Here is a 26850-nt window from a genome sequence, read left to right on the forward strand (position 1 = left end):
TTCTGTTTGCGTAAATGCAAAAGTTGGTGTTATTTAAATTATCTTGTAATGTTGTAAAGCCAGAGAGCTGGACGAGGTAGAAACAGTGGGTATAAAAATGAACGCTGTTGTGATTAAGACCTCAGTTTAATGTAATTAGGTAAATGTGCTGTATGCACTGACTTTTAATCAGACGCTTCTGAAGAACATTGATATGTGTCATATTACTGTGGTATTAGCAGCAAATAGTTGTTATCGTTTGAGTACAGCTAACAATCAACCCATTATGTGTCAGTAAACATAGCATGCCACTAACACTGTGTCATTGTGTTTTATCCCTCGCTCGCTTTTTTATAATAATTCTCACTTGAGGCTTCCATTCTCTCTGCATTAAGGTGCCAGCTGTCTGTCTCTTTTTCACATTCCTCCCCTCCTTTTCTTATCTCCTTTTTCCATTGAAGAGCTCCCAAAGCTGCCAATAGTCCCTGAAAGACCAGCTAAAAGTTGTTCAAGTGGCCTGCTAAATGATCCCATTTCTCTTTCACCTGATTCACTCACTTTTCTCTGAAGGCAACCAAATCGGCAGAACCTCGGTCAAGCTTTCTCTCTAAGTTTTATAAAAAGACTATTGTAGGTGAACAAGGTTGGTTCTGGATGATGGAAAGTGACCAACTCCATTCAAAGTTTTTTTTTGTGCAAAAATAACTAATGCACTGCAGAGATAGGTTTTTATGGCAGGACGTACTTTAAATTCTACAGTGGAAATGAATGGGAGATTGATTTGTGGATTATTTAGGGGTTTATTATCATCTAAATATTTCATGAGAATTGGACACGACAACAGACTGGCAAAAGAATGAACGCATTAAACTAAATGTAATGATTTACTTTGAGTCAAGTGACATTCGAAATCCATTAAAAAAGTTTTTGTTTGAAGTCAAGTCAAGTTCTTGGCAAATATTAGAATGCTTTTGGGTGTTGATTTATTAAATCTGGTCTCCCCATTAAGTCTAGAGCAGTGGTTCCCAACCGGTGTGGCGCGAGCACTGTCCAAGTGTGCCGCAAAAAAAACGTATTTTTATGTTCCACATTTTTTTCTCACTTAATAAACTTCACTTCATATACACTTTATTTTATTACATGTGCAATGGAGTTCATAAGCTAATAAAACATATATTGCTCAGATTTAGAAATATTAAACTGCTTACATTCTCATGATTTACGTCAGCCGTCAATGTTTACGGTGTGCAGAACAGCTTTTTATCCTCGCGCCAAATAATTACAAGATGGATCGTTACGTAGTGACAATAAATAAAGAAGCACTCCAGCCCTCAACAACACAGGCAGGGATGACAGAACATGATGGAACAGCAGTGCAAAAGAAGTCTAAAAGCAGACAGTACAGCGAAAGCTACCTTCGGTATGGTTTCTCCTGGACTGGGGATGCTGACTGCCCGACGCCAGAATGCCTAATCTGCAGAGAAAAATTATCCAACGAAGGAATGGTGCCAAGTAAACTAGCAAGACACTTTAGCACAAAACATCCTTCTTATAATTCCAAGGACATTGAGTATTTCCAGAGACTGAAATCACAAAATGAGAAGCAGAGTCAACGTATGCTTTCGTCTCTACGTGTCTCTGACAAAGCACAAGAGGCCAGCCATTTGGTTGCTGAGTTAATCGCCAAGGCAAAAAAGGCTCACACTATCGCGGAAAACCTCACTCTACCGGCATGTAAGGAAATTGTCAGGGTAATGATAGGGCCAGATGCTACTAAAGAAATCGATAAAATTCCATTATCCATTAATACAATCAAACGTCGCATCGATGACATGTCAGTAGACATAGAAACTGTCCTAACTGAAAAAATACAGAGAAGTGGCAAATTCGCTCTGCAAGTTGATGATTCAACAGACATAAGTGGCCACTGTCAACTCATTGCCAACGTGAGATATGTTGACGGAGAATCCATTGAGGGGAACTTCTTTTTTTGCAAAGAGTTACACACACATGCAACCGGAGAGGAAATGTACAAGACCACAGCTGATTACCTGACAGAATAGGGTCTAAACTGGGGGATGTGCCACAGCATTTGCATCGACAGGGCTGCCTCAATGACGGGGAGGGTGAAAGGCTTTGTAAATAGGTGAGACAGGTAAATCCCGATGTACAGATAACCCACTGCATGTTACACCGAGAAGCCCTTGTCGCCAAAGCTATGCCACCAGACCTCACTGCAGTATTAGAACAAGCTGTGAAAATAGTGAACTACATCAAGTCCCGTCCACTGAAGTCGCGGTTGTTCAGCACATTGTGCAATGGGATGGGGGCTGAGCACCATGGCCTTTTACTGCACACGGAGGTCCGCTGGCTGTCACGGGACAAGGTGCTGTCCCGTGTCTACGAGCTCCGCGACGAACTTGTTGCATTTTCAAATGAGCACGACTTACCCTACAAAGAACACATGGATGATGAATCGTGGTGGGTTAAGCTTGCATATCTGGCAGATATTTTTAGCCACCTCAATTACATTACATTAGAATGCAAGGGAAGAATGAGAATATCCTGACAGCCACAGACAAACTCAATGGTTTCCTATCCAAGTTAAGACTGTGGCAAAATAAAGTCGCCAAGAAAAACATTGAAATGTTTCCGCTGACATCCATTGACCCAGCGCACAAGACAGCATTTTTTTCTACAAGTTGTAGCGAGTGCTGGAGGAGAGGTTTGAGTCATATTTCCCTCCTATGAATGAAGACTTCGATTGGCTCCGGGATCCGTTTAATCCTCTGTCATTAATATCAGCCACAAGTTTAAACAGCAGAGCTCAGGATGAACTCGCAGAGCTATCTATGGACCGCTCCCTGAAACTGAAGCACGGGGAACTACGTCTGGATATATTTTGGCTGCTTGTGGGACACGAGTATCCATCCCTCTCAGAGAGTGCCATCAAGGTGCTTTTACAGTTTCCAACCTCCTACTTGTGCGAGCTGGCGTTTTCCTAACTCGCATATGTCAAAAACAAGACCCGCACACGGCTGTCAGTGGAGCAGGACCTCAGCGTTGCGCTGTCCACTATCCCCCCATGCATCAAGAGACTCTGCTCACAAAAGCAGGCACAAGTGTCGCACTAGCACCGTGTAACGGTCTGAGAAATGTTTATGTTTGGATTTTAATTTGTGTGCCTTTCTTGTATGATTTATGATGTTGTCAATCAGTATTATCTGGATAGCGAAATGCAGAATGTTTCATATGTGGGATGTGGTTGATGAGTCACATGACCACAGTCAGGTCAGAGGGCATTGTTTCAGTTATTATTTAATCTAAGTGATCATACAGTAGGCCTGCCTCTTTTTAAATCCAACTGTATTGATATGTATTCGTGTTTTTACACAGGTCGGCCTACTATTTTCAGCCAAAACAAAAGAGCCTATGGCCTGTTTATAATATTGAATTCATCATAGAAATGGTGTTGACATTTTTAGTCTGGTTCTTGTTATTATGTGTGTGAATACATTATTTGTAGTGCTGTAAAAATTATCGCGTTAACGGCGGTAATTAATTTTTAGAATTAATTGCGTTAAAATATTTAACGCATTTAACGCATGTGCAGAATGGCCCGCCCCATACGTGCCACCAGTGGCAGCGCCAGGGTATGGCTGGGGTAGGCTACACCCATACCAAGAAATGGCTTAGCCCCACCATGAAAAATGATGTTAAAGTAAGCAAAATAAAGTCTGCCAACTCGCGCGGAGTAAATTGCACAGACAGCAGTTAGTAAGATTGATTTCAGTAGCCACGGTTTTGAAAACTTTTGTCACGTAGTGATCGTCTTCTCAATATAACATCTTTGATAACGGCGTGGTGTTGTTGCAGGAAGTCCCGACGGAGAATACTTTTGCTGTAGTACAGGGGTGCACATAACTGGTACGCAGGTTATGTGCGTAATCTGAAATGCGTACCGTCACTTGTGTCACAAAGTGCATTTGCGTACCGACGTACTTGTAAAGCTTTTCCAGAAGGCGGTTAGATCACCGGACGACAGAGTCGGTCTCCGTGTGCACAGACAGGGCTGCTGTTAACGTCGGTCTGTACAACGGAATTGTGCCAAAACTACGCCAACCGGCTGCGGAGGGAGACTCCCCCCCCTTCACTGGAGAACTGCGCTAAAACAGCTGATCACAACGTTCACACTCTGTGGTCACGAAGTACTCCCCCCCCCCCCCTTCCCTGTCAACTTTCCTGAAGTACTCCCCCGTTGATAGAAAGCAACACGTAATGAATTAAGACCCCACGGTTTGATGATTGATAGGTGTGTGGGTTGTCTTTCATTTTGACACGCAGACATTTTTTATAATAAACATAGATAGGCCTACTGTATGTTAAATGGATATATCCGCCATCTTTCATTTATCTCTCCATTCCCACAACAATATACATAAATAAATGGCATATTTTGGACATAGTTCGAATGGTGATTAAATATGATTAATTAATTTTTAAGCTGTGATTAATCTGATTAAAATGTAATCGTTTGACAGCCCTAATTATTTGTTCTATAAAATGTTCTATTCAATTACATACACATTTGAAAACCAATTTATGGTGTATTTATTGTTTTTAGTTTAAGCTCTGGAGTGGTTTTTAAATCTACAAAAAGTTGGGGTGCCTTAGGGTCGAGAAATATTTTCAGGGGTGCCTTGGTAAAAAAAAGATTTGGAACCACTGGTCTAGAGAACATTATAAAGATAATAATAAAGTAGATCAATAGCGAGATCCACTCAAAAGCAATGAATTATCGCAAAAGAAGGTTATATGTAGCTTTTGAAACACTACTACAAAAAGGGGTCCAAATGATTTTACAATGATATTACACTTTTGGAAATGTATATCGAAATATAATAGTACCATAGAGTTTCAAAGAGCACCATATGCTGATTGGTTGAAGCAAATGCTATATAAATACAACATCCTTTGTTCATATCAAACTTGGGCCCTTCGTTGGTTTTCATACCTTTCTCCAACCCCCAAAAGGATTGTCTGTTGTAATATTTATGCAGTGTAGAATCAGATTATGATAACCTAAGCCTTGTTGAGTATCGGGAAGAATCTGACGAAATTATATATGATACAGGGGTTCCAATTTAGTATATTACGAAACTGTAAGCAAGGCAATAGATGGAATTTTGTTAGGGAAGATACAACACCATATTCACTTTTATTTGTAATCAGTGTTATATCTGCATTTGGATGGATGTAAAATCTACTTATTTACCTCATTATTGAACATACTGAATACTTTGTACTATTAGCAAGTTGTAGCTTTGGCAGGTGGATCAGTTAGCTAAGTAACACATGTTCCAAATAAATGACCACTTATCTTATCATAAGAACTAGTTTAGCCTATGTGATGCTATCTATTTTATTGTAGTGATGTGTAGACCTACACTTAGTATTAAATGCAAAGTGTTCAAATCATTTTCTGAACTTCTTTTTGCAATTCAACAATTATAACACGAGAGCTAAATTATAGGGTTTCAAGGGGAAATTGTACAGTCCTCTGTTATTCCATTATTCTGTCCAGAGTTCTCCTTAGCATTTGATGAGTCTTGTACTGTAGAAGGATTTTCAAAAATCTATTTAATTTTGTTGAATTGGATTAAAACCAATACTGCTATAGCTGTGGTGAACCGTGTCCCCCCCCCCTCTCTTGCTGCCGTTATAATGTCCGTCTTGCCACTGAATTGTCCTCTTGAAAAGGGTACTGACAACAATTCCACAACATCGTGCATCTTCACCTGTTGAGCCAATGAAATACCGGGCCTTCTAGAGTACCCTGGAAGCGAGGGGAAAGAATACGCCCATTAGCTACAAATCAATATATGATTGGTTGATCAAACTGTCAGTCCAAACGTACGCTCTCATTCAGTGCAACGGTCAGGGCATTCGATCAAGGATATAGAATACCTTGGTTGAAGGATATTCTACCCAGAGACCCAGAACAAGATCTGATTGGTTGCTTTCTTTTCTAACACAAAACCACTGAAATGCGTAGTGCATGGTCCGAGAAGGACAAACAAATCAACGTAACACTGTAATATTAGAGAACAACAACACAGATACCATTCTCATTTATTCATTTTATATAAATTGTATTTAGGCTATATAATTGAATCGATTTTTTGTTTGTTTTATTTGAGTGTTCCAGGGTATTCTCTGAATACCTTGAAGGCCCTGACGGTTCACCACTGTGCTATAGTTATATCAATATAACGGAATGCACGTTTATTCAAAAATGGTGATCAACAAGATTCAACACCTTCATTACTTCCCTTAGTTGCATACAAAATAAGGCAACATACTTACTTGCTTTTTTAGCTCATCAATAACGTTGGGTAGCAGACTCTCCTCCTCCCCCAGCTCAGGTGTGGTCACGATAAAATCTACGTCATGACCGAACTCCTTTCCCCTGGATATAAAGACATACCACTGTAAATCATTCACTGTGCTGGGAAATAATGAAAATAATTATCTTTCAGTCACAGCCCTTAACTGATGAAGACGGAGGGTGACAGACGGAGCTATTAAAAGCACATTATGGGCTTGACTTTTTTCATTATTCTAGCAAGTAATTTGTTCTCAGTTGTTAGGTGTGAAAGCTCATTTTTGTTGCCTCTTAAGCTGTCAGAGCTTTAACTTTAATGAGAATCATCATTTTCAGCTTGGATCAGAGTCATAAAGCACACCCATACAGTATATGGACCCTGACTGTGCTTGCATTTTCTTCTGTCAGCACAACTTCACTGTAGTGGAAGTGATTATTTAATGATTATCAGGTAGGAACATGAACACTGAAAAGCTCAGCAGAGAACCCACTGTATTTGCATCATATGTGTACACAGAAGGCTTATCAAAGCGCCTGTCAGTTTTCAGTGCACTGAATCAGAAACAACAGTTTTTACTGTTATGAGGTCAGTGTCTCTATTTCTGAAGATACAGTTTGGGATGATTGATGTCTAAATAATCATTTCAGTATCTCTTTCACACACAGTTAAAGTAAGTGAATGGTATTAACATCTGTTGTTGCATTTTTCTACTCCATGAAATCATGTTTTACCCTCACTAAAAACCAGTCAGGGTATGAAAATAGAGTAAAATGTAAACTGGCAACCCAGTCTCATGGCATTTCGTGTTCACCAACACGATTTTGAATCTATTGATTCGTGTTCACCAACACGATTTCCCCCTTTTTTTTCGTGTTGCACAGCACGACTTTAAAAGCAATGTATTTCTACTGGTAATGTGTTTCGTGCCTGCAGCACGTCTTTTTCTCCGGTCGGGTCGTGGGAGACCGGAAGCTGTGTAGTTCCTAAAAACATGTTCTTACTCAATATCAAGCCACAATTATTGCTTTTATTTTAAATCATATAATTTCTGACTTTTGTTGCGGTCTGTGAGGAAAATAAATGGGGCTCAGAGCCTCAGAATACTGAAATCTTTTTTTCCTTCTAATTTGTTATTCTTTTCAAAATAACACACTGTTATTTACTCACCAATAACACACAATTATCCTTGCTTTTATGTATTGGTTTAATTCCATAATCTCTGGCTTTTTTGGCGTCCGTCAGGAACTGAATATCAAAATAAAAATAACCGGAAACAGACGTAGGCCTATAAGGGACATTTCGAGCATCATTGCGATTGTCAACATTTCTGAGTTTAGCCGAAGACACTACACTACCCATAATCCCCAGCTATCGTTTAGGACTACAGTCCCCGTGATTAATCTTCAAACTCTGGGATTGGATGTTGGAGTCGCAGTGCGCCAAGGTTACGTCAAGCGTCAAACAGCTGTTTGAAATGGAACGAAACCACGCCCGACTATCCAAAACTGGAATCGAACACCCCCCCAGAACTACACATGCTGGCTATTGTGTTTCGCAAAATGTTCTATGGGACGTCTCAACTGAATATTTTTGTTTTTCCCACAATTAGAATTTGCCAGTATTAAACACATTGGTGTTATCAAATGTAAAACATATAATTAATATATGGGTGAAAATCGCTTGTGTCCATAATGCGCAGCATTAATATATACCCACATGACAGCTCATTGTTGCTTTGTAATTCTACTCCACTACAATTCAGAGGTTAACCTGGTATTTTTACTCCACGACACTTATTTGAGTTACTTTGAAGATTCTGATTAATGATGTGAAATATAAACAACCCTTAAATCAGACTTTAGTTACACCTGAGTAAAATTCAGGTAAGGTGATTGTCAAGTGCCAACAATCAGGAGAGATATTTGATAGTTGGTGCTTGAGAAGACTAAACATGTATCTGCAATTGACATGAATGGAAATGAGTAATAAAGTATATTCATTACTCGTTATTCATTACATTACATTACATTGCATTTAGCTGACGCTTTTATCCAAAGCGACTTACAATAAGTACATTCGACCAGGAAGACACAACCTTGAAGAAAACAGAATCATATAAGTACATCAGGTTTCATAGAGCCAAGTATTTCAAGTGCTACTCAACTGGCTATAGATAAGCCAGTCCTTTATTAGTATATAAGTGCTCTGTTAGCAGTTCTTTGTTAGTAATTCTATCGCTCGAGGTGGAGTCGAAAGAGATGAGTTTTCAGTCTGCGCCGGAAGGTGTGTAAGCTTTCTGCTGTCCTGATGTCAATGGGGAGCTCATTCCACCATTTTGGAGCCAGGATAGCAAACCCACGTGTTTTTGCTGATGGGAACTTGGGTCCCCCTCGCAGCGAGGGTGCAGCGAGTCGTTTGGCTGATGCAGAGCGTAGAACACGCGCTGGGGTGTACAGTTTAACCATGTCCTGGATGTAGGAAGGGCCAGATCCATTTGCAGCATGGTACGCAAGTACCAGTGTCTTGAAGTGAATTCTAGCAGTTACCGGAAGCCAATGAAGGGAGCGGAGGAGCGACGTGGTGTGGGAGAATTTAGGAAGGTTGAAGACCAGACGAGCCGCTGCATTCTGGATGAGCTGCAGAGGTCGGATGGCACATGCAGGTAGACCAGCCAGGAGGGAGTTGCAGTAGTCTAGGCGTGAGGTGACGAAAGCCTGGACCAGAAGCTGGGTCGCTTTCTGGGTCAGCTGGGGACGTATCTTCCTGATGTTGTAGAGCGTGTATCTGCAGCAACGGGTTGTAGCAGCGATGTTTGCAGTGAAGGACAGGTTGTTATCTAGGATAAACACCCAGATTCCTTGCAGTCTGAGTCGGGGAAACAACAGAGGTGCCGATGTTGATAGTCAGGTCAAGAGTGGGACAATCTTTTCCCGGAAGGAAAAGCAGTTCAGTTTTCTCAAGATTGAGCTTGAGATGATGAGCGGACATCCACTTAGAGATGTCAGCTAAACAAGCAGAGATGCGTGCGACGACCTGGGTCTCTGAGCGGGGAAAGGACAGAATTAATTGGGTGTCGTCAGCGTAGCAGTGGCAGGAAAAACCATGCGGGCTAATGACAGATCCGAGCGAGTTTGTGTACAGGGAGAAGAGGAGGGGACCAAGAACAGAGCCCTGAGGGACCCCTGTAGTTAATTGGCAAGGGTCGGACTCGGACCCTCTCCAAGTTATCCTGTAGGTACGGTCTTTGAGGTATGAGGTGAGGAGGGAAAGTGCAGAGCCTGAAACTCCAAGTTCGTTATTCTCTACTAATAGTTAATTAAAGACTGTATAGTATGGCTATTTTGCACATCCCTTTCAAGATTTCAAGATTTTCAAAGGTTTATTGACATATCATATACACAACTACGGTGTAGTTATGCAATGAATGAAAAACTTGGGTCACAGGTTCCTCAACAGTGCATTATAAGACATCTCCACCATTAAACTGTCATATTCTGCACATTTCTTATTCTATCTACATACATAAGAGTATAATTCATATGTATAATATCAGTTAAAATAAGTGCTTCAACATAGTTAACATTGCAGGAAAGCAATATATTAGACGTTAAGTACTTTGTCAGGCTTAATATTTATCTGCAGATAGATATCCCCAAAGTTTTTTTCTTATTTAAAAGAAGATCTTAATCTGTTATTTAATGTTTAAATAAATGTTAATTCGTTGTTCTGTTTTGCACCTCCTCCTATTAATATCTTTGTACATCCTGCACTAAACTGTTTTATTGTAGAGATCACTTATAGTATCTTCTTGATTTTTTATATTCTATATTTCTATCACAGACCTTTTACTTTCCCCCTATGAAAGTATGTACTCTTAATATTGTTTTAATCAAATAATATTTGATTAAAAAAATATTAAGAGTACATTATTGTTTTTATGTGTTATATTATAACTAGGGCTGTCAGTCGATTAAAATATTTAATCGCGATTAATCGCATGATTGTCCATAGTTAATCGCGATTAATCGCAAATGAATCGCAAACGTTTTATCTGTTTACCTTAGAGGAATATTTTTCTAGTTTTTAATACTCTTATCAACATATGAGTGGACAAATATGCTTTATGCAAATGTTTATTATCATTTGAACAATGACAAATATTCTCATGAATATTAAACACAACAACCTCTAAACATTACAAATATTCGCCTCAATTCAACCTGGAACCTCTCTCATTCAATAATACAATACAAAGTGTGTGTGTGTGTGTGTGTGTGTGTGTGTGTGTGTGTGTGTGTGTGTGTGTGTGTGTGTGTGTGTGTGTGTGTGTGTGTGTGTGTGTGTGTGTGTGTGTGTGTGTGTGTGTGTGTGTGTGTGTTCATTGGAGCTTTGTGCAACTCAAGGCATATGCTCGAACGGGAGCTGGACGCTGCAATCATGTTACGCGCACTATCCGTGCTGAGTGTGTTGACTTTTCGTACAATGTCCCGCTGTCTGGCTTCCTGCATAAAGTCAAGTGCTCGGCGCAGTTGTCGGCGAAATGTCCCTCCTCTGTTTTCATTTAAACAGCTCCTTATATCTGTTAGCGCAGCTAGCTAGCACCAGATGCTAACAACAACAATACACGTAAGGTCTCTCTCTCGCTCGAGCCACACACACCCTCCCGGTCCTCCCGATGGCCAGTCGGTGCCTGCCAGTGAGCGTGGAAGTGTGGTCTGCCGCAAGCAGGCAGCAGGAGCGGGGCTGTCAGCATCAGCTTGTAGATGGTATTTTAAAGTCGATGCGATCTGAAACTACGGGGCGCCCGAGGAAAAAAATACACATGCGTTAATCGCGTTAAAATAATTAGTGGCGTTAATTTTTTTGTTGCGTTAACGCGTTATTAACGCGTTAACTTGACAGCCCTAATTATAACACAATTATTCAATAACGTGCTTTAACCACTAGGCGGTGCACACAAGGTACACACAGCCATAATAACTTATTATTAGTGTAGGACACTTATGTATGTACAACATCTGAAGATGTTTAGTTTTATTCATGCTTTCCCATAATTTTACAGCATATTGCTATACTATTCAAGACTCAGTATTTACATTCTTACATTCAAAGAAAATCAGTAATATCTTTAAAAACTACAAGTCCTTTTATATCAGATGTGCACCGTTATGGTGTAAATATAACCTATCTATGAATTAGATCAAATGTAAAAGTCAGCCGAATTAGTGTTGATACTGCAAGGAGACGTATTGTGTGAAGAGAAATTGAAGATGTTGTTTAATTGTTGATATATTTATGATCCACGTCAAGTATTCAGTTTCGGCGGCATTTCTTCAGTTTTTCCAAAGGTCTTCTCATCAGGGCTCTCTAAATAAAGAACTACGGCAGATCTGTAATATGTAATGCAGCCGATAATACAATGCCGTTATGTGATGACTTCCAAAGCGAAAAGCAAGAGCACTCGGAATTAAGTATTATTTTATTCTTTTAAAATGTTTTCCGGATTTCATATAATATAAACACCAAATCCCAGCATGCATTGCGGCTAAAACATCCAATCAGCGAGCTTAAACCATACCTGAGGATCTTGGGTAATCGCTCGAAATGCCTACGTCTGTTTCCGGTTATTTTTATTTTGAATTCAGTTCCTGACGGACGCCAAAAAAGCCCGAGATTATGGAATTAAACCAATAAATAAAAACAAGGATAATTATGTGTTATTGGTGAGTAAATAACAGTGTGTTATTTTGAAAAGAATATCAAATTAGAAGGAAAAAAAGATTTAAAAAATACAGATTTCAGTATCCTGAGGCTCTGAGCCCCATTTATTTTCCTCACAGACGGCAACAAAAGTCCGAAATTATACGATTTAAAATAAAAGCAATAATTGTGGCTTGATATTGAGTAAGAACATGTTTTTATGAACCACACAGCTTCCGGTCTTCCACGACCCGACCGGAGAAAAAGACGTGCTGCAGGCACGAAACACATTACCAGTAGAAATACATTGCTTTTAAAATCGTGCTGTGCAAAACAAAAAAATGGGGAAAATCGTGTTGGTGAACACGAATCAATAGATTAAAAATCGTGTTGGTGAACACGAAATGCCATGAGACTGGGTTGAAACTGGAGATGTTGTAATTTGGTTGTAAAATTGCTATTGTGAATGTCAAATCCGTATGTTAAGCTCTGTGTGAGTTTCCCTTAACAATCATATTGTGGTGTTTGGAAGATTTGAGTATAACTGATTCACTAAAGAAACCAGGGTTGCCAACTCTCACGCATCTGGCGTGTGACACACGCTTTCACTCTCAATGTCACGATCTCACGCTGCCCAAACTATTCTCACGCCAAAAACAAGATGAACCAGCGATCGTTTTTGGTTGGTTATTTACAATGTTGAGTTGACAGCTGCTCAAGCTGTCGATCCGCTCCATCCCCGCCCCCACCACTCTTAACAACGTTAACAGACAGCAGAGCAGTGGGAGCCGGTTGGTCAATCCCCGACCCGTATTGCGCATGCGCAGATCTAAGATCCAGTAGAAATGATAAAAAGTAAAAGTCTGCTGCTTATTGTTCTACTAGGCCAAAATAGAGTCAAAGAGTATATGAGAGTGAGAGTGCGTTAATTAATATATTTGGCAGTTTAAAGTAAGTCTGTAGATTTGTTTGTGTATGTGTGTGTTTCATGTATTGGCCTCTCACAATAATTAATTTTGTTGGATACATTTTCCCAGAAAATATTGCGATAAACGATAATATTGTCGGCACCGTTGTATGACCATTTTAGACCACTGACATAATGATTATATATAATAATAATTCAAGTACATCCTTTCAAACTGCTAGTCACATCCTCATGTAAATGGCAATCTATCGAGCTCAGAAAAGTTATCGAGTTCATTTTTATTGATCAATTAATTGCTTATCGCTACTGACACGATAGCAGTCATTTAGTGCGCATATGTGTAATTAAACCCATTATATCAAAATCTCACTCCAGCCATGGTACCCAAAGTTGGCAACCCTGAGGAAACATGGTTTGTGGACAGTTACGAGAGAGGAGTCAATGTATGAATTAGCTTTGGAACTCATTGTCATATTAGCAAAGCAACAATTTAGATGGTAGATGGATAGCTTTTGAGACTGACTACTCCTGTATAAAGTCAACAGTTGGCAGCTTAGAAATAAAAAGGTATTAATTGAGAGATGCCATTAAAACCCTCTTGAATTAACTTTAGCAGTAATTGTCATATTAGCGACTAGCAACAGTTAGCAAGCTAGTTAGCAAGCTAGTTAGCTAGCGATTGAGAATGATTACTCCTGTGTAAAGTCAACAGTTGGCAGCTTAGAAATAAAAAGGGAGGAATTAAGAGACTGAATGCCTCTTAAATGAACGTTGTAACTCATTGTCATATTGCATCTAGCAACAATAAGCAAGCTATTTGAGACTTACTAATGCTGTATAAACACAACCGTTGGCAGCTTGAATTATAAATTAGGAATTGAGAGATGCCATGTAATGCATCTTGAATTAACTTTGAAGCTCTTTGAAATATCAGTAACAAGCAACAATTAGCAAGACTGTTAGCTAGCTATTGAAACTGACTATGTACTCCTGTAGAAAGTGAACAGTTGTCAGTTTAGAAGGTAGGCATTGAAAGGTTAAATAAATATTAACTTACAAATGTACAAGTAACCTAATAATATAATCATAATATGCAAGTAGCGTTATAGTTTCCAAATTATTCAACGCCATTTAAAGCATTCTGTAGGCTATAGTTGCAAAACCATGCATCAACCTTTACTTCTAACACAAACCGACAGGATTTTTTTATTTTCCTGCACATGGGAACTTATCTGCCCTTTGAAGCATATTTATATTTATATATTTAAAAATGTCATAAGAGAGGAGCTCCCTTGCTTGGCTATTATTAAAGCCCACTCCAACTCCACTGATAATAATGTATTTATCCTTTTAGCTAAATGTTCATCCTGCTCTTGTCAGTAATTGTGATTGCTTTATGCTGTATCAAAGTTGCTCTTGCACCTTCAGTCAACAGGATTACATCAACAGTTGACTCAAATAAGCAGCCAGATGAAATTCTAAAAAGGAACAGAGGGTTCCTGCGATTATGATAACAGGCTGAAACAACTTCATATTTCAGCTTTTAGACAGTTGTAACTGAGAACAATGCATATGCAAATACCGTCTACGAGTTTTGAGGTTACCTATCAAATTACAGAAGCTTCCCACTTCTACGGTGCGTTTTGAAGTTCGCCGTTGGAGATACGTTATAAAAGTCAAGGTATAATTTCCAACTCATTATTACCAAATACCAAATGTATCCAGATGTTGAAGCAAACTTTAATGTTCCCATTGATTTACATTGGGAAAGAAACGTCTGTAATTCAGTAGGCTATAATGTTTTTTAAGCTTAATACGCAGTACGAACACTTGAATAGCCCTTATTCAAATGATAGGGTCATAATAAGCCCTAAAAGCTGTATTTCCGGTAATCTTTTTACCAAGGCCCATTTTTTACTTCCATTCAAATTAGCTGTGCCCCGCCTTTAATGTATCCTGCTCTCTTTATACATGTATGCCCAACACCCACTGACACACACACACACACACACACACACACACACACACACACACACACACACACACACACACACACACACACACACACACACACACACACACACACACACACACACACACACACACACACACACACACACACACACACACACACACACACACACACACACACAGAGAAATCATACAGACTAATTCACCGAAGAAACGACAACGAACGTTGGTGATATGGCTGAAAAGCAGGATCAGCTGCAGCGAAGGCCCGTGTTTGATCTCTCCTCATCGCCGCTGACTAATGTGTGATGGCAGCGAGAGCGAGGGACATTAAAGGACAACATGAATGGCTTGTGGGAAAGTTTCAAAGGTCACGGTGGCTAATTCAAGGAGGAAGGAAGTAATAGAAAACAGCCATTAGAGCTCCATAAGGCATGATAATATTAATGGTTAGCGCTAGAGGCAGAGAGCATGTACCCTCGTGGCATTAACAGTATGAGTGCTTGCCTGAGTATATGCTGCTCCGGTCATATTATGTGCACCGTGAATGCATGTCATTTGTTCTCTTTTTAGGATAATAGAAGACGTGGTAGGCCTTTATGTGAAAAGTTGACACTTCTCCTGAGTTGACTGGTAGACACAGCTATCTGAGGCTGAAGCGCACATTTCCATCTGCTGAATGAGCAACTCTCCACCAAAGCTTTCCGACACTCCTAATTGGCAGCGCTGAGATTCCACAACACTTCCAGCTTGTACAGTGCGCTGGAGTTGCTAAGTGGGTCTCAGGGCTAGCCTCTGCTGCGCTGGCAAAACTCACTCCAGTGCAATGCATGTGCCGTGAATAGCAAACACGCCAAAGGAGAGAGACAGAGATAATATCAGCATACATTGAGTTTACCTCCAATCAGAGCGTCAAAACAAGCTGATTTTAGCAAAGCATGAGAAACATGGGAATTGGTGTTTGGTGTTTTCAGCTGCTTCCTGTTTGCAGCGAGCTTCAGCACGTGTCGGACTCGGGTCTGTGCAAATACCTACTGTGCTTCAACAACAGTTAGCAGAAAAGTAGACAACTGCACATCAGGTACATTCTCTCCAGCAAAGAAGGTGTTTTTCTTCTTCTTTACCTCTAATGATGCACCTACAGAACACTGTTTTTATTTAGCATTAGGGCATCCACTCCTGCTCAGAGGGAGATAAGGCGAAGGTTCTGGCTTAAGAATATTAGCTTTGATGGGCTGTTAGCACGCTGTGAACAGAAACACCACCAGTGTAACTTTAAATTAAGTACTATAAAGAGCAGAGGAGAGCAATTGAGCTTAGCAAGTCTACTTTGTTATTGCGTGAGGGAAAATACTCAATTATTAATCCTTTCAGCACAAAGCCTATAAAATATATATAGTTGTTTACAAATGTGTGTGGACGACAATGCGACACATATGAATAATACAGATGCGGGAAGTGTTGCTGCAGCTGGAAATGTCACAGTAGGCCTATGTATTTTATCTGCAGGAAAGAGAGTTCACAGCAGACAAAAGTCAGGAAGAAGAAACATCTTTTCACCGAGTATCTCAGTTTATATCTTAAGTGTCTCTCTAATACGGAATAACAAAGTGATAATCTTAAAGATATAACTTAAAAAATGAGGAAAGTTCAACGTTTAATGCAGTTATACTTCACGTTGAGACAGATCTTTTTGCTCTTTCCCCTGCAAGCTGATTATATATTTTTAAATCTTGACACCCTGAACTAAACTGATGAGGATTACTTATCTCGGTTGTTGTTCAAGGCAAACAATGCAGCAGGACTGAGGATTTGAGAGCAGACACCATCGGGCCCCTCATCAGTGTCACTTTGAGTCCTATTCCAGACACTATGATGTTAAATAAGATCCACAGCGGGGATTACAGGCTTCCCACTGAAATAAACAAACACTGCGCTGACACCGTGCAGCATGCTGTATTTTCAAGACTAATCTATTTTTAATCCTCCCCCTACAAAAACGCTTTAGGACTTGTCACCCGCCTTCCACAGCTGTCCTTACAATAAGGCTAATGTCAGTGGCGTCAACAAATCCTCGCCGTGCCGCTCCCCTCTGAAGTCATGACAGCTCCAGTTTGCTCGAGCACTAGGCTTATTTCGTAAAACTTTCTGGAGCAGAATTATTTCTTTGTGAATGTTATCCAGAGATGAAAGATTTGGCAGAGTCGAGTATATCTATTTAAAGAGGTATATATATATATATATATAAATATTAGTGCTGTCAAAGTTATCGGGTTAACGGCGGTAATTAATTTTTTTAATTAATTGCGTTAAAATATTTAACGCATTTAACGCATGTGCAGAATGGCCCGCCCCATACGTGCCACCAGTGGCAGCGCCAGGGTATGGCTGGGGTAGGCTACACCAGGGTTGCCAACTCTCACGCATCTGGCGTGTGACACACGCTTTCACTCTCAATCTCACGCTCTCACGCTGCCCAAACTATTCTCACGCCAAAACAAGAATACCGAAGACTAGAAACGGTTTTGAAAACTTTTGTCCAGTAGAAATGATAAAAAGTAAAAGTTTGCTGCTTATTGTTCTACTAGGCCAAAATAGAGTCAAAGAGTATGAGAGTGAGAGTGTGTTAATTAATATATTTGGCAGTTTGGAGTAAGTCTGTAGATTTGTTTGTGTGTGTGTGTTTCATGTATAGGCCTCTCACGATAATTAATTTTGTTGGATACATTTTCCCGGAAATTATTGCAATAAACGATAATATTGTCGGCACCGTTGTATGACCATTTTAGACCACTGACATAATGATAATATATAATAATAATTCAAGTACATCCTTTCAAACTGCTAGTAAATGGCAATTTATCGAGTTCATTTTTATTTATCGTACGATAAGTCAACTAATTGCTTATCGCGACAGGCCTATGCACACAATAAAACAGTGGAAACAAACATGTGTTTAACTTTCATTAGTGAATGCAACTGTGTGCCCTTTATAGTCTGTGTCCAATATTGTGTATTTGTATATATTGTATATATATCCTATATGCTAAGGTCCCGCTACTGACACGATAGCAGTCATTTCGTGCGCATATGTGTAATCAAACCCATGATACCAAAATCTCACTCCAGCCAGGTACCCAAAGTTGGCAACCCTGGGCTACACCCATACCAAGAAATGGCTTTGCCCTACCATGAAAAATGATGTTAAAGTAAGCAAAATAAAGTCTGCCAACTCGCGCGGAGTAAATTGCACAGACAGCAGTTAGTAAGATTGATTTCAGTAGCCACGGTTTTGAAAACTTTTGTCACGTAGTGATCGTCTTCTCAATAGAACATCTTTGATAATGTCTTCTGGCCAATCAGAATCAAGATAACGGCGTGGTGTTGTTGCAGGAAGTCTCGACGGAGAATACTTTTGCTGTAGTACAGGGGTGCACATAACTGGTACGCAGGTTATGTGCGTAATCTGAAATGAGTACCGTCACTTGTAGGCCGCAAGGTGAACCTCGAAAAGTCCTCTAGAAAAGAAATCCCGCTCCACAGAAGTGGAACTACACAATCTTTAGTTCATAAAAAAGAACGAGTCATGCTTATCCACCAAAAAAAAGTTTGTCGCTAAAATTCCTGCCAATTCTTCTAGGCACGTAATTATTGGCTGAACTAGTCCCTTCAAATCGTAATAATATCTTGGTCCAAAGTAGTGCCACGGTTCGTCACGTGATCGTGCTACACCAATTGGGTAGCTGCATATTGTCAACAGAAGTGAAAGATGGCCGCCTACATGGTTGCGCTAAACCAGACCAAATGGATTCTAAACAGTGCAGTATGCTTGTTTTATGTCATGTTTTGTCATATGTCTTAATACATCACTAAGTCCGAGGTATTTGCATTATATACGCGGTATTTGTGAGAGGTTTTACTATCTGGGAACAGAGTTGACCATCGAATCAACATTGACTAGCAGCGTTTATCAGCCAACTCCAGCTACAAACAATTTCCCCACGGGAATTAATAAAGTATATCAAACTCAAATTTATCAAACTATCATTCCTGGACTACCATGTTCGCATCGCTAGGTTCATTGGCTGAGCTCGTGGATTATTCCATTAGACTGAGAACTTTTTGTCTGTCTGTTGTTACCCTGTACACGTTAAATGCACTCTTAAAATGACTTGATTTCATACATAGCTGCGTCCAAGAAGAAGGTTAACTTGTTACATTAAGTAATTTAGATCAATAAAATGCAGTACTTCCAGGCTGAAGACTTTTCTTTTTGTCGCTGCTTTTAATTGAACTATTCATATCTTAGACTGCACTGTAACTTTTATTCATGTATTTTTTCTTTTAATGTTTATTTTATTAGCTTTTCTTTTTAATGACTGATTTTAAATGCCATTTTCTTAATGTCTTTCATTTTTTGTAAAGCACTTTGAATTGCCTTGTGTTGAAAAGTGCTATATAAATAAACTTGCCTTGCCTTACTTATACCAATGTCCATTGATTCATTTATTTACTCATTCATCCCTCCACAAATGAAAACAACACTGATGAACCATAAAAACGAGATTTATTACAAATATAAAAAGGTATGACGTAGAAAACAGTACAAAACAGAATAAGGACATGTAATGGAGTATAATTGATTGGTGTCAGGTGATCATGATCCGCAGCCACGGCTGGGCGGAGTGGCTGATTGGTGCTGTGATTGCCTCAGCTGGTTAAAAGAGTCCTGCTGATTATACTCTGTGTTCTAGTTTGGTTTTGAAGCCACACGGTTTTTTGACCGCTGCATTGCACTGCAGAGAAGAGACTATTTGTTTATTTAAAGGACGAACACTGTTTCAACCTCGTTTGGTAAGATACGATAACTTGGAAATAAATGTACCAAAAACAAACGTATCTCTGAGTGATGTGTGAGCGCGTCGGCCAGGCGCTAAAACCAAAAGAACAGAAAAGAGCTTAAGAAAGGTGGAAAGAAGGCTCTTTTATTCCTATTCCTCACTGTCATGCGGCTTTCACACCAGCGCTTTTCAGTTTCTAGCTCCGAGCGGGAGCTTTTCTGGTTCAGCTCCGGTTTCCCTTTTCAGCTCCCGCTCTGTGCACACCGCCCACTGGCGCCCCAGAGCTGCCCTTGCTGCGTCATGACGTCACCGTTTACATCGCTGATTTGCCACCCAACGGCAGCCATTACGGCAGCTCACAACAACAACAACAACTGCGTCGGGTCGATGATCGTGTTGCTTTTAATCACACGAAGCCAGAATAAATTGAATAACGACTTCTCCAACCTTATACTTTTCTCCAGAGTGCCGTGGTTCATTGTTTATTAATGTGTTTCTGCAGCATTTACCGACCGCTGCAGTGCTGGCTGCTCTTCCACAGGAGTTTATTCTCCCGTTAGCTCCCGGTTAGCTCACACTGCAGCGGCCGCTCTAAAGTATTCACTGTCCGACTCACACAAGCAGCTGATGCATATCCCCAGTTCCCTTAGCCTAAGTGAATGTGTGTCAGTCTGAATTGACACTGTTTGGTATCACAACGCTGTTATGAAAGTTTCTCTGGTATAAAACGGGTGATGTTAGCATAGCAACCGAAGCTAAACTGACTACTTGCATCCGATAGCTGCAATAATACAAAACAACACGTCTGCCTCTCTCCACAATGATCGATAACAGCGAACGGATGGTCAAAGTAAGGTACAAATAAACAGAATCACACGAAGCCTGGTTAGTGTTGCCTGACTTTATAAAGTGTGTTTATAGGCACTACTGCTTGTAGGCAGGCTGACAGTCGACCCATGGGAGGTGGGTTTAGTTTCCTGCACGCCTCGACGTAAGAGAGACGTAAGCGACGTCGCCTCTTGGCTCCAAAGCTCTTGCCTCTGGACCGACAATTTTTTGGAGCTGGAAATGAAGCGGATTCCGGAGCTAAGAGCCGGCGCAGCTCCGGTGTGAACTGGAAAACCCGGCGCTTTTCAGGCTCTAGCTCCGAGCCGGAGCTGAAAAGGCGCTGGTGTGAAAGGGGCATCAGTGTCAGGGCAGTCATCGTTCTCTTCCTCTGTTTCTTTTTTATTTGCACAATTTGAGCAACGACATAAGTCTGTGCAACAGAGTCCTGCAGAGAAGCATGAACATCTGCCTTTCTCACAGGCAGACTCTTTGCAGCTGCAGTGTATCACATGCAACACGCTGTCAGAGGCAGGATTTATTGTCATCCAGGTGACGTGTAAGTTCCCATCCTCTATTTCCCAACCATATCCAGCAGGTGATGGAGCATTAATTTCTCTTTTGAGACAGGACCTCATTATTGCTGCCTGGTCATTTGCCCTTTTGCAGTGCTGATGGAGGGCATCAGGAGTAGGGGGAATGCTTAATTCTGGCAAGGCCGATGATGCCATACAGAAAGCCTTGTACCTAGCATCATTTACATCTTCGGCTGCTGGCTGATCATATGGGTGACATACATACCGGCAAAGAAGTGCAAATGTTGATTGCTCCAAGTCAAAGTTAGTACCTAAACTTCTAAAAGCCTTAAGGTAGTCATCTTTCTCACATGCAACAACAAATGACTTTCTTCAATCAAGGCTGTGCAGCATGTTGGGCATGTAAAAACACCCGTGTGTCACATTCCTCATGATCACACTGCAGGTCTTCAACAACATCAACAGTGGTTGTTAAACTTGTGGTTTTCAGCCCCCACGTTCCGAGAGTCTCCCTTCAAGCCGAGCCACCGTTGTAAGCTTGTCCTGTACGTATTCCATCTTGTATTGGCAAAATAATCAACCTTTTTGTGCTTCACAGACGTAATATGCATGTAACAATGTTTGTGTGTTGATAATTTTGACTTTTTGAGACTTTCTGGTGCATCTGGAGCCTTCTTTCCACCTTTCTTAAGCTCTTTTCTGTTCCTTTGGTTTTAGCGCCTGGCTGACGCGCTCACACATCACTCAGAGATACGTTTGTTTTTGGTACATTTATTTCCAAGTTATCGTATCTTACCAGACGAGGTTGAAACAGTGTTCGTCCTTTAAATAAACAAATAGTCTCTTCTCTGCAGTGCAATGCAGCGGTCAAAAAACCGTGTGGCTTCAAAACCAAACTAGAACACAGAGTATAATCAGCAGGACTCTTTTAACCAGCTGAGGCAATCATAGCACCAATCAGCCGCTCCGCCCAGCCGTGGCTGCGGATCACGATCACCTGACACCAATCAATTATACTCCATTACATGTCCTTATTCTGTTTTGTACTGTTTTCTACGTCATACCTTTTTATATTTGTAATAAATCTCGTTTTTATGGTTCATCAGTGTTGTTTTCATTTGTGGAGGGATGAATGAGTAAATAAATGAATCAATGGACATTGGTATAAGTAAGGCAAGGCAAGTTTATTTATATAGCACTTTTCAACACAAGGCAATTCAAAGTGCTTTACAAAAAATGAAAGACATTAAGAAAATGGCATTTAAAATCAGTCATTAAAAAGAAAAGCTAATAAAATAAACATTAAAAGAAAAAATACATGGATAAAAGTTACAGTGCAGTCTAAGATATGAATAGTTCAATTAAAAGCAGCGACAAAAATAAAAGTCTTCAGCCTGGAAGTACCTCATTTTATTGATCTAAATTACTTAACGTAACAAGTTAACCTTCTTCTTGGACGCAGCTATGTATGAAATCAAGTCATTTTAAGAGTGCATTTAACGTGTACAGGGTAACAACAGACAGACAAAAAGTCCTCAGTCTAATGGAATAATCCACGAGCTCAGCCAATGAACCTAGCGATGCGAACATGGTAGTCCAGGAATGATAGTTTGATAAATTTGAGTTTGATATACTTTATTAATTCCCGTGGGGAAATTGTTTGTAGCTGGAGTTGGCTGATAAACGCTGCTAGTCAATGTTGATTCGATGGTCAACTCTGTTCCCAGATAGTAAAACCTCTCACAAATACCGCGTATATAATGCAAATACCTCGGACTTAGTGATGTATTAAGACATATGACAAAACATGACATAAAACAAGCATACTGCACTGTTTAGAATCCATTTGGTCTGGTTTAGCGCAACCATCTTTCACTTCTGTTGACAATATGCAGCTACCCAATTGGTGTAGCACGATCACGTGACGAACCGTGGCACTACTTTGGACCAAGATATTATTACGCTTTGAAGGGACTAGTTCAGCCAATAATTACGTGCCTAGAAGAATTGGCAGGAATTTTAGCGACAAACTTTTTTTTGGTGGATAAGCATGACTCGTTCTTTTTTATGAACTGAAGATTATGTAGTTCCACTTCTGTGGAGCGGGTTGAAACGATAACAGGGTTCACCTTATGGCCTATTGTGTCACAAAGTGCATTTGCGTACGGACGTACTTGTGAAGCTTTTCCAGAAGGCGGTTAGATCACCGGACGACAGAGTCGGTCTCCGTGTGCACAAACAGGGCTGCTGTTAACGTCGGTCTGTACAACGGAATTGTGCCAAAACTACGCCAACTGGCTGCGGAGGGAGACTCCCCCCCCATCACTGGAGAACTGCGCTAAAACAGCTGATCACAACGTTCACATTCTGTGGTCACGAAGTACTCCACGAGCCGCCGCCGCCCCCCCCCCCCCCCCCCCCCCCCTCTATCGACTTTCCTGAAGTACTCCCCCGTTGATAGAAATCAACACGTAATGAATTAAGACCCCACGGTTTGATGATTGATAGGTGTGTGGGTTGTCTTTCATTTTGACACGCAGAAAAACGTTATAATAAACATAGATACTGTATGTTAAATGGATATATCCGCCTTCTTTCATTTATCTTTCCATTCCCACAACAATATACATAAATAAATGGCATATTTTGGACATAGTTCGAATGGTGATTAATCATGATTAATTAATTTTTAAGCTGTGATTAATCTGATTAAAAATTGTAATCGTTTGACAGCCCTAATAAATATATATGCTTCTTTTTTAACAAGGGCTATCAACTGGAAGGATGAAACTAATTAATTCGAGCTTCGACAGGACTTTAGATGGGAACATTCTCCAATATGTCACACAGGAGAGAATTAGTGGGTTATGGCATCTTAGCATGTGATGTATTTGAATGTAATAGGCCTTACATCCCCTCCCGCTGTGTTTAAACCACGTCTCTATGAGTCTGCTTTTCAGCAAGATAAAAGGTCAATTACTTACTTACTTACTGATAATCTACAAGTCATCATTTGTGGCTCCGTATCTCCCAATTAAATTGCATGTAATACTCCCTAAGCCTGCTCAGAATATATATGATGAAGTAAATGTGTGCTTGAAGCCATAAAAGCTCCCTCACAGGCCCCTTTAAGCTCTGCCGCAGACTCCTGGCCCATAAATCTTCCTCTGTTCCTCCCCTTCATTCTTAATGTTAACTACCCATGATGCTCTAATCACTTTCCTCATCTCTTTTAGCACATTATCCCCTTGAGAAGCAGTTATTTACATAATCAGATATCATCCCGGCTGTCATGTATCGCTTTGAAGATGAGAGATATTGGATTTTATTTGTCCTTATGGTGTTTGATACCATCTTTACTCGGGAAAGTTGTGGAGTGATAACCGGCGAGACAAATTGAATATAAACTATACGGTGCGGGGGTGAACTGAGACGGTGTAACTTTTTTTTTTAAATATCACAATCTTTGTCTGACAGTGAAAAGCTACATTTTTAAGCAGAAATTATCTCAATTCAATATAGCCTCACTCTGTCTGGAATAACCATTAGCTTGCGGTGGCTAAAATGCTAAAGCGTGACTTTTATTCAAACATTTCTGTAAAATGCACACTGATTGAGTCACTTTGCTGAGTTAATAGTACATGAATGTAGTTTATTATACATATGTAATACATAAATGATGAAGTTAACTATTCTAAGCAGGAAAAGGACAGGATCAAAGGTACAAAAAACACTTATATATTTGTATGGTGAATTTGAACTAGTCCTATGTTTGACAACACAGTATGTTATCACTTCCTGTTAACATGGCTAACATGGCGTGTATTGAAGGTTAGTGCACAGTATATACTGATAGTACAATACTATTTCATTTTAAATGAGTAATTATGGAATTAAAAACAAACATATGAATCATCTCCACTTGTGCTACTCTTAAAGGTCCCATGTCATGGCCATTTCCACTGATCATAATTCCATTGTTGAGGCCTACTAGAATATATTTACATTGTGTTCCAAACTCACATTGGTTTCTCGACAGCATCTCTGTATAGTACTGTATGTGTATTCACTCTGTCCTACACGCCTTGTTGGAGCTCCTGCCCCCCCCCTCCCTATGAGCCCACTGTGCTCTGATTGGTCAGCTCGCCCACTCTGTTCTGATGAGTCCACCACCGTTACAGCGGAACATCAGTGTTTATGTTTCACAATGGCGTTTGTTAGCAACCAGAAAATGACACCAGTAATGTCAAACAGATGAGAATGCTGCGTGGGGTCTGGGTGCCGTGTCGGGGGGACGTTGCCCTGTGGGGCTCGAGGAGCGGACAGTGAGAGCTGGATTACTGGTGTCGTTTCCTGGTTGCTGCGTGGGGTCTACGAGACAGCGAGACACCGCGGAGCTTAGCCTGAGCACACACACTCACACACACACAGCCTGAGCTCCGAGTGTGTGTGTGTGTGTACGGAGCTCCGTGCTACACCGCGGCTGAGAAAAGATAAGGCTGAGTGAGTGAGTGTGTGTGCTCTGCGGATTGGTCCATTTGGACTTCGTTACGTGAATAGGACCCGGAAGGAAAAAATAGAAAAAAAACTCCCCAACGAGGCGTCCTGGGGCAGCAGACAGGTCTATTCTGTGTTAGAGTTGTACTCGCTACAGGGTGTACTTTGAGGGTTTGTGACTCTGCAGACCGTTTACATGCAGAACAACCTTCATAACACAAGGGGACGGGAAAAGCATGTCATGGGACCTTTAATATTTAAAAATTAGCTTTTGCTACAAAATGATGACATATTTTTCTAGGCTAACCCTGGAAGTTAGCACACAGTAGCGCTGGTTTCCTATACTATATTAGAAGGAGATTTTAACATTCGATTTTTGCAAAAAATATGTTCTGTGGCAAACATTAGAATCAGAATCAGAAACGGGTTTATTGCCAGGTAGGTTCACACATACGAGGAATTTGCCTTGATGTCATGGTGCAGACATACAATCTAAAACAAAAAATCTCGATATAAAACAAAAAATCTTTAAGGACACTGTTATAAAATATAGTTTGATAGCAATAGAATGTGTACTGTGATATTACAATGTACTGTAAATGAAAATGGCATCGAGTATTGTACACTATAATGAAATAAAAAGATAGCAATACAATAAAGCAGTAATTTACAGCGAAATAGAATGCAGTGAATTATAGAATATAAAATGTGAAATAAGAAATATGTGCAGTAAGCAGTATTTGAACATTGTGTGCATTAATGTAATGCAAAAGAGTCTACGTTGTGGCTGAGGTAAAGTGTCAGTGGGGGGGCCGGGCCTTGTTTAAGAGGCCGGTAGCAGAGGGGAATAAACTGTTCTGGTGGCGAGAGGTTTTGGTCCTGATGGAGCGCAGCCTCCTGCCAGAGGGGAGGGGGGTGAACAGTTTGTGTCCAGGGTGGGAGGGGTCGACCACTATCTCCCCTGCCCGCCTCAGGGTCCTGGAGGCCTGCAGGTCGTGGAGGGATGGCAGACTGCAGCCAATCACCTTCTCTGCAGAGCGGATGACACGCTGCAGCCTGCCCTTATCCTTGGCTGCGGCTTCAGCGTACCAGATGGTGATGGAGGAGGTGAGGATGGACTTGATGATGGTCCATCCTCACCTTTGTGTTCAAACAGTTAATCTTTACAAATGAACACCACTTTAACG

At 40.5% G+C, this 26850-nt stretch overlaps 1 protein-coding gene across 2 annotated transcripts in view; it reads right to left on the bottom strand.

Annotated features, from left to right (window-relative positions):
- The window catches only part of dntt (deoxynucleotidyltransferase, terminal), a 195482-nt gene that overhangs the window by 100359 nt on the left and 68273 nt on the right, over positions 1 to 26850 (bottom strand). For both annotated transcript variants that reach the window (XM_034101152.2, XM_071205695.1), the window contains exon 8: positions 6346 to 6448. In XM_034101152.2, the coding sequence (XP_033957043.1) occupies positions 6346 to 6448 (103 nt within the window). The remainder of the gene's footprint in view (positions 1 to 6345; positions 6449 to 26850) is intronic.

Source organism: Pseudochaenichthys georgianus, chromosome 15 (assembly GCF_902827115.2).
Source record: "Pseudochaenichthys georgianus chromosome 15, fPseGeo1.2, whole genome shotgun sequence".
Lineage (NCBI taxonomy): Eukaryota > Metazoa > Chordata > Actinopteri > Perciformes > Channichthyidae > Pseudochaenichthys > Pseudochaenichthys georgianus.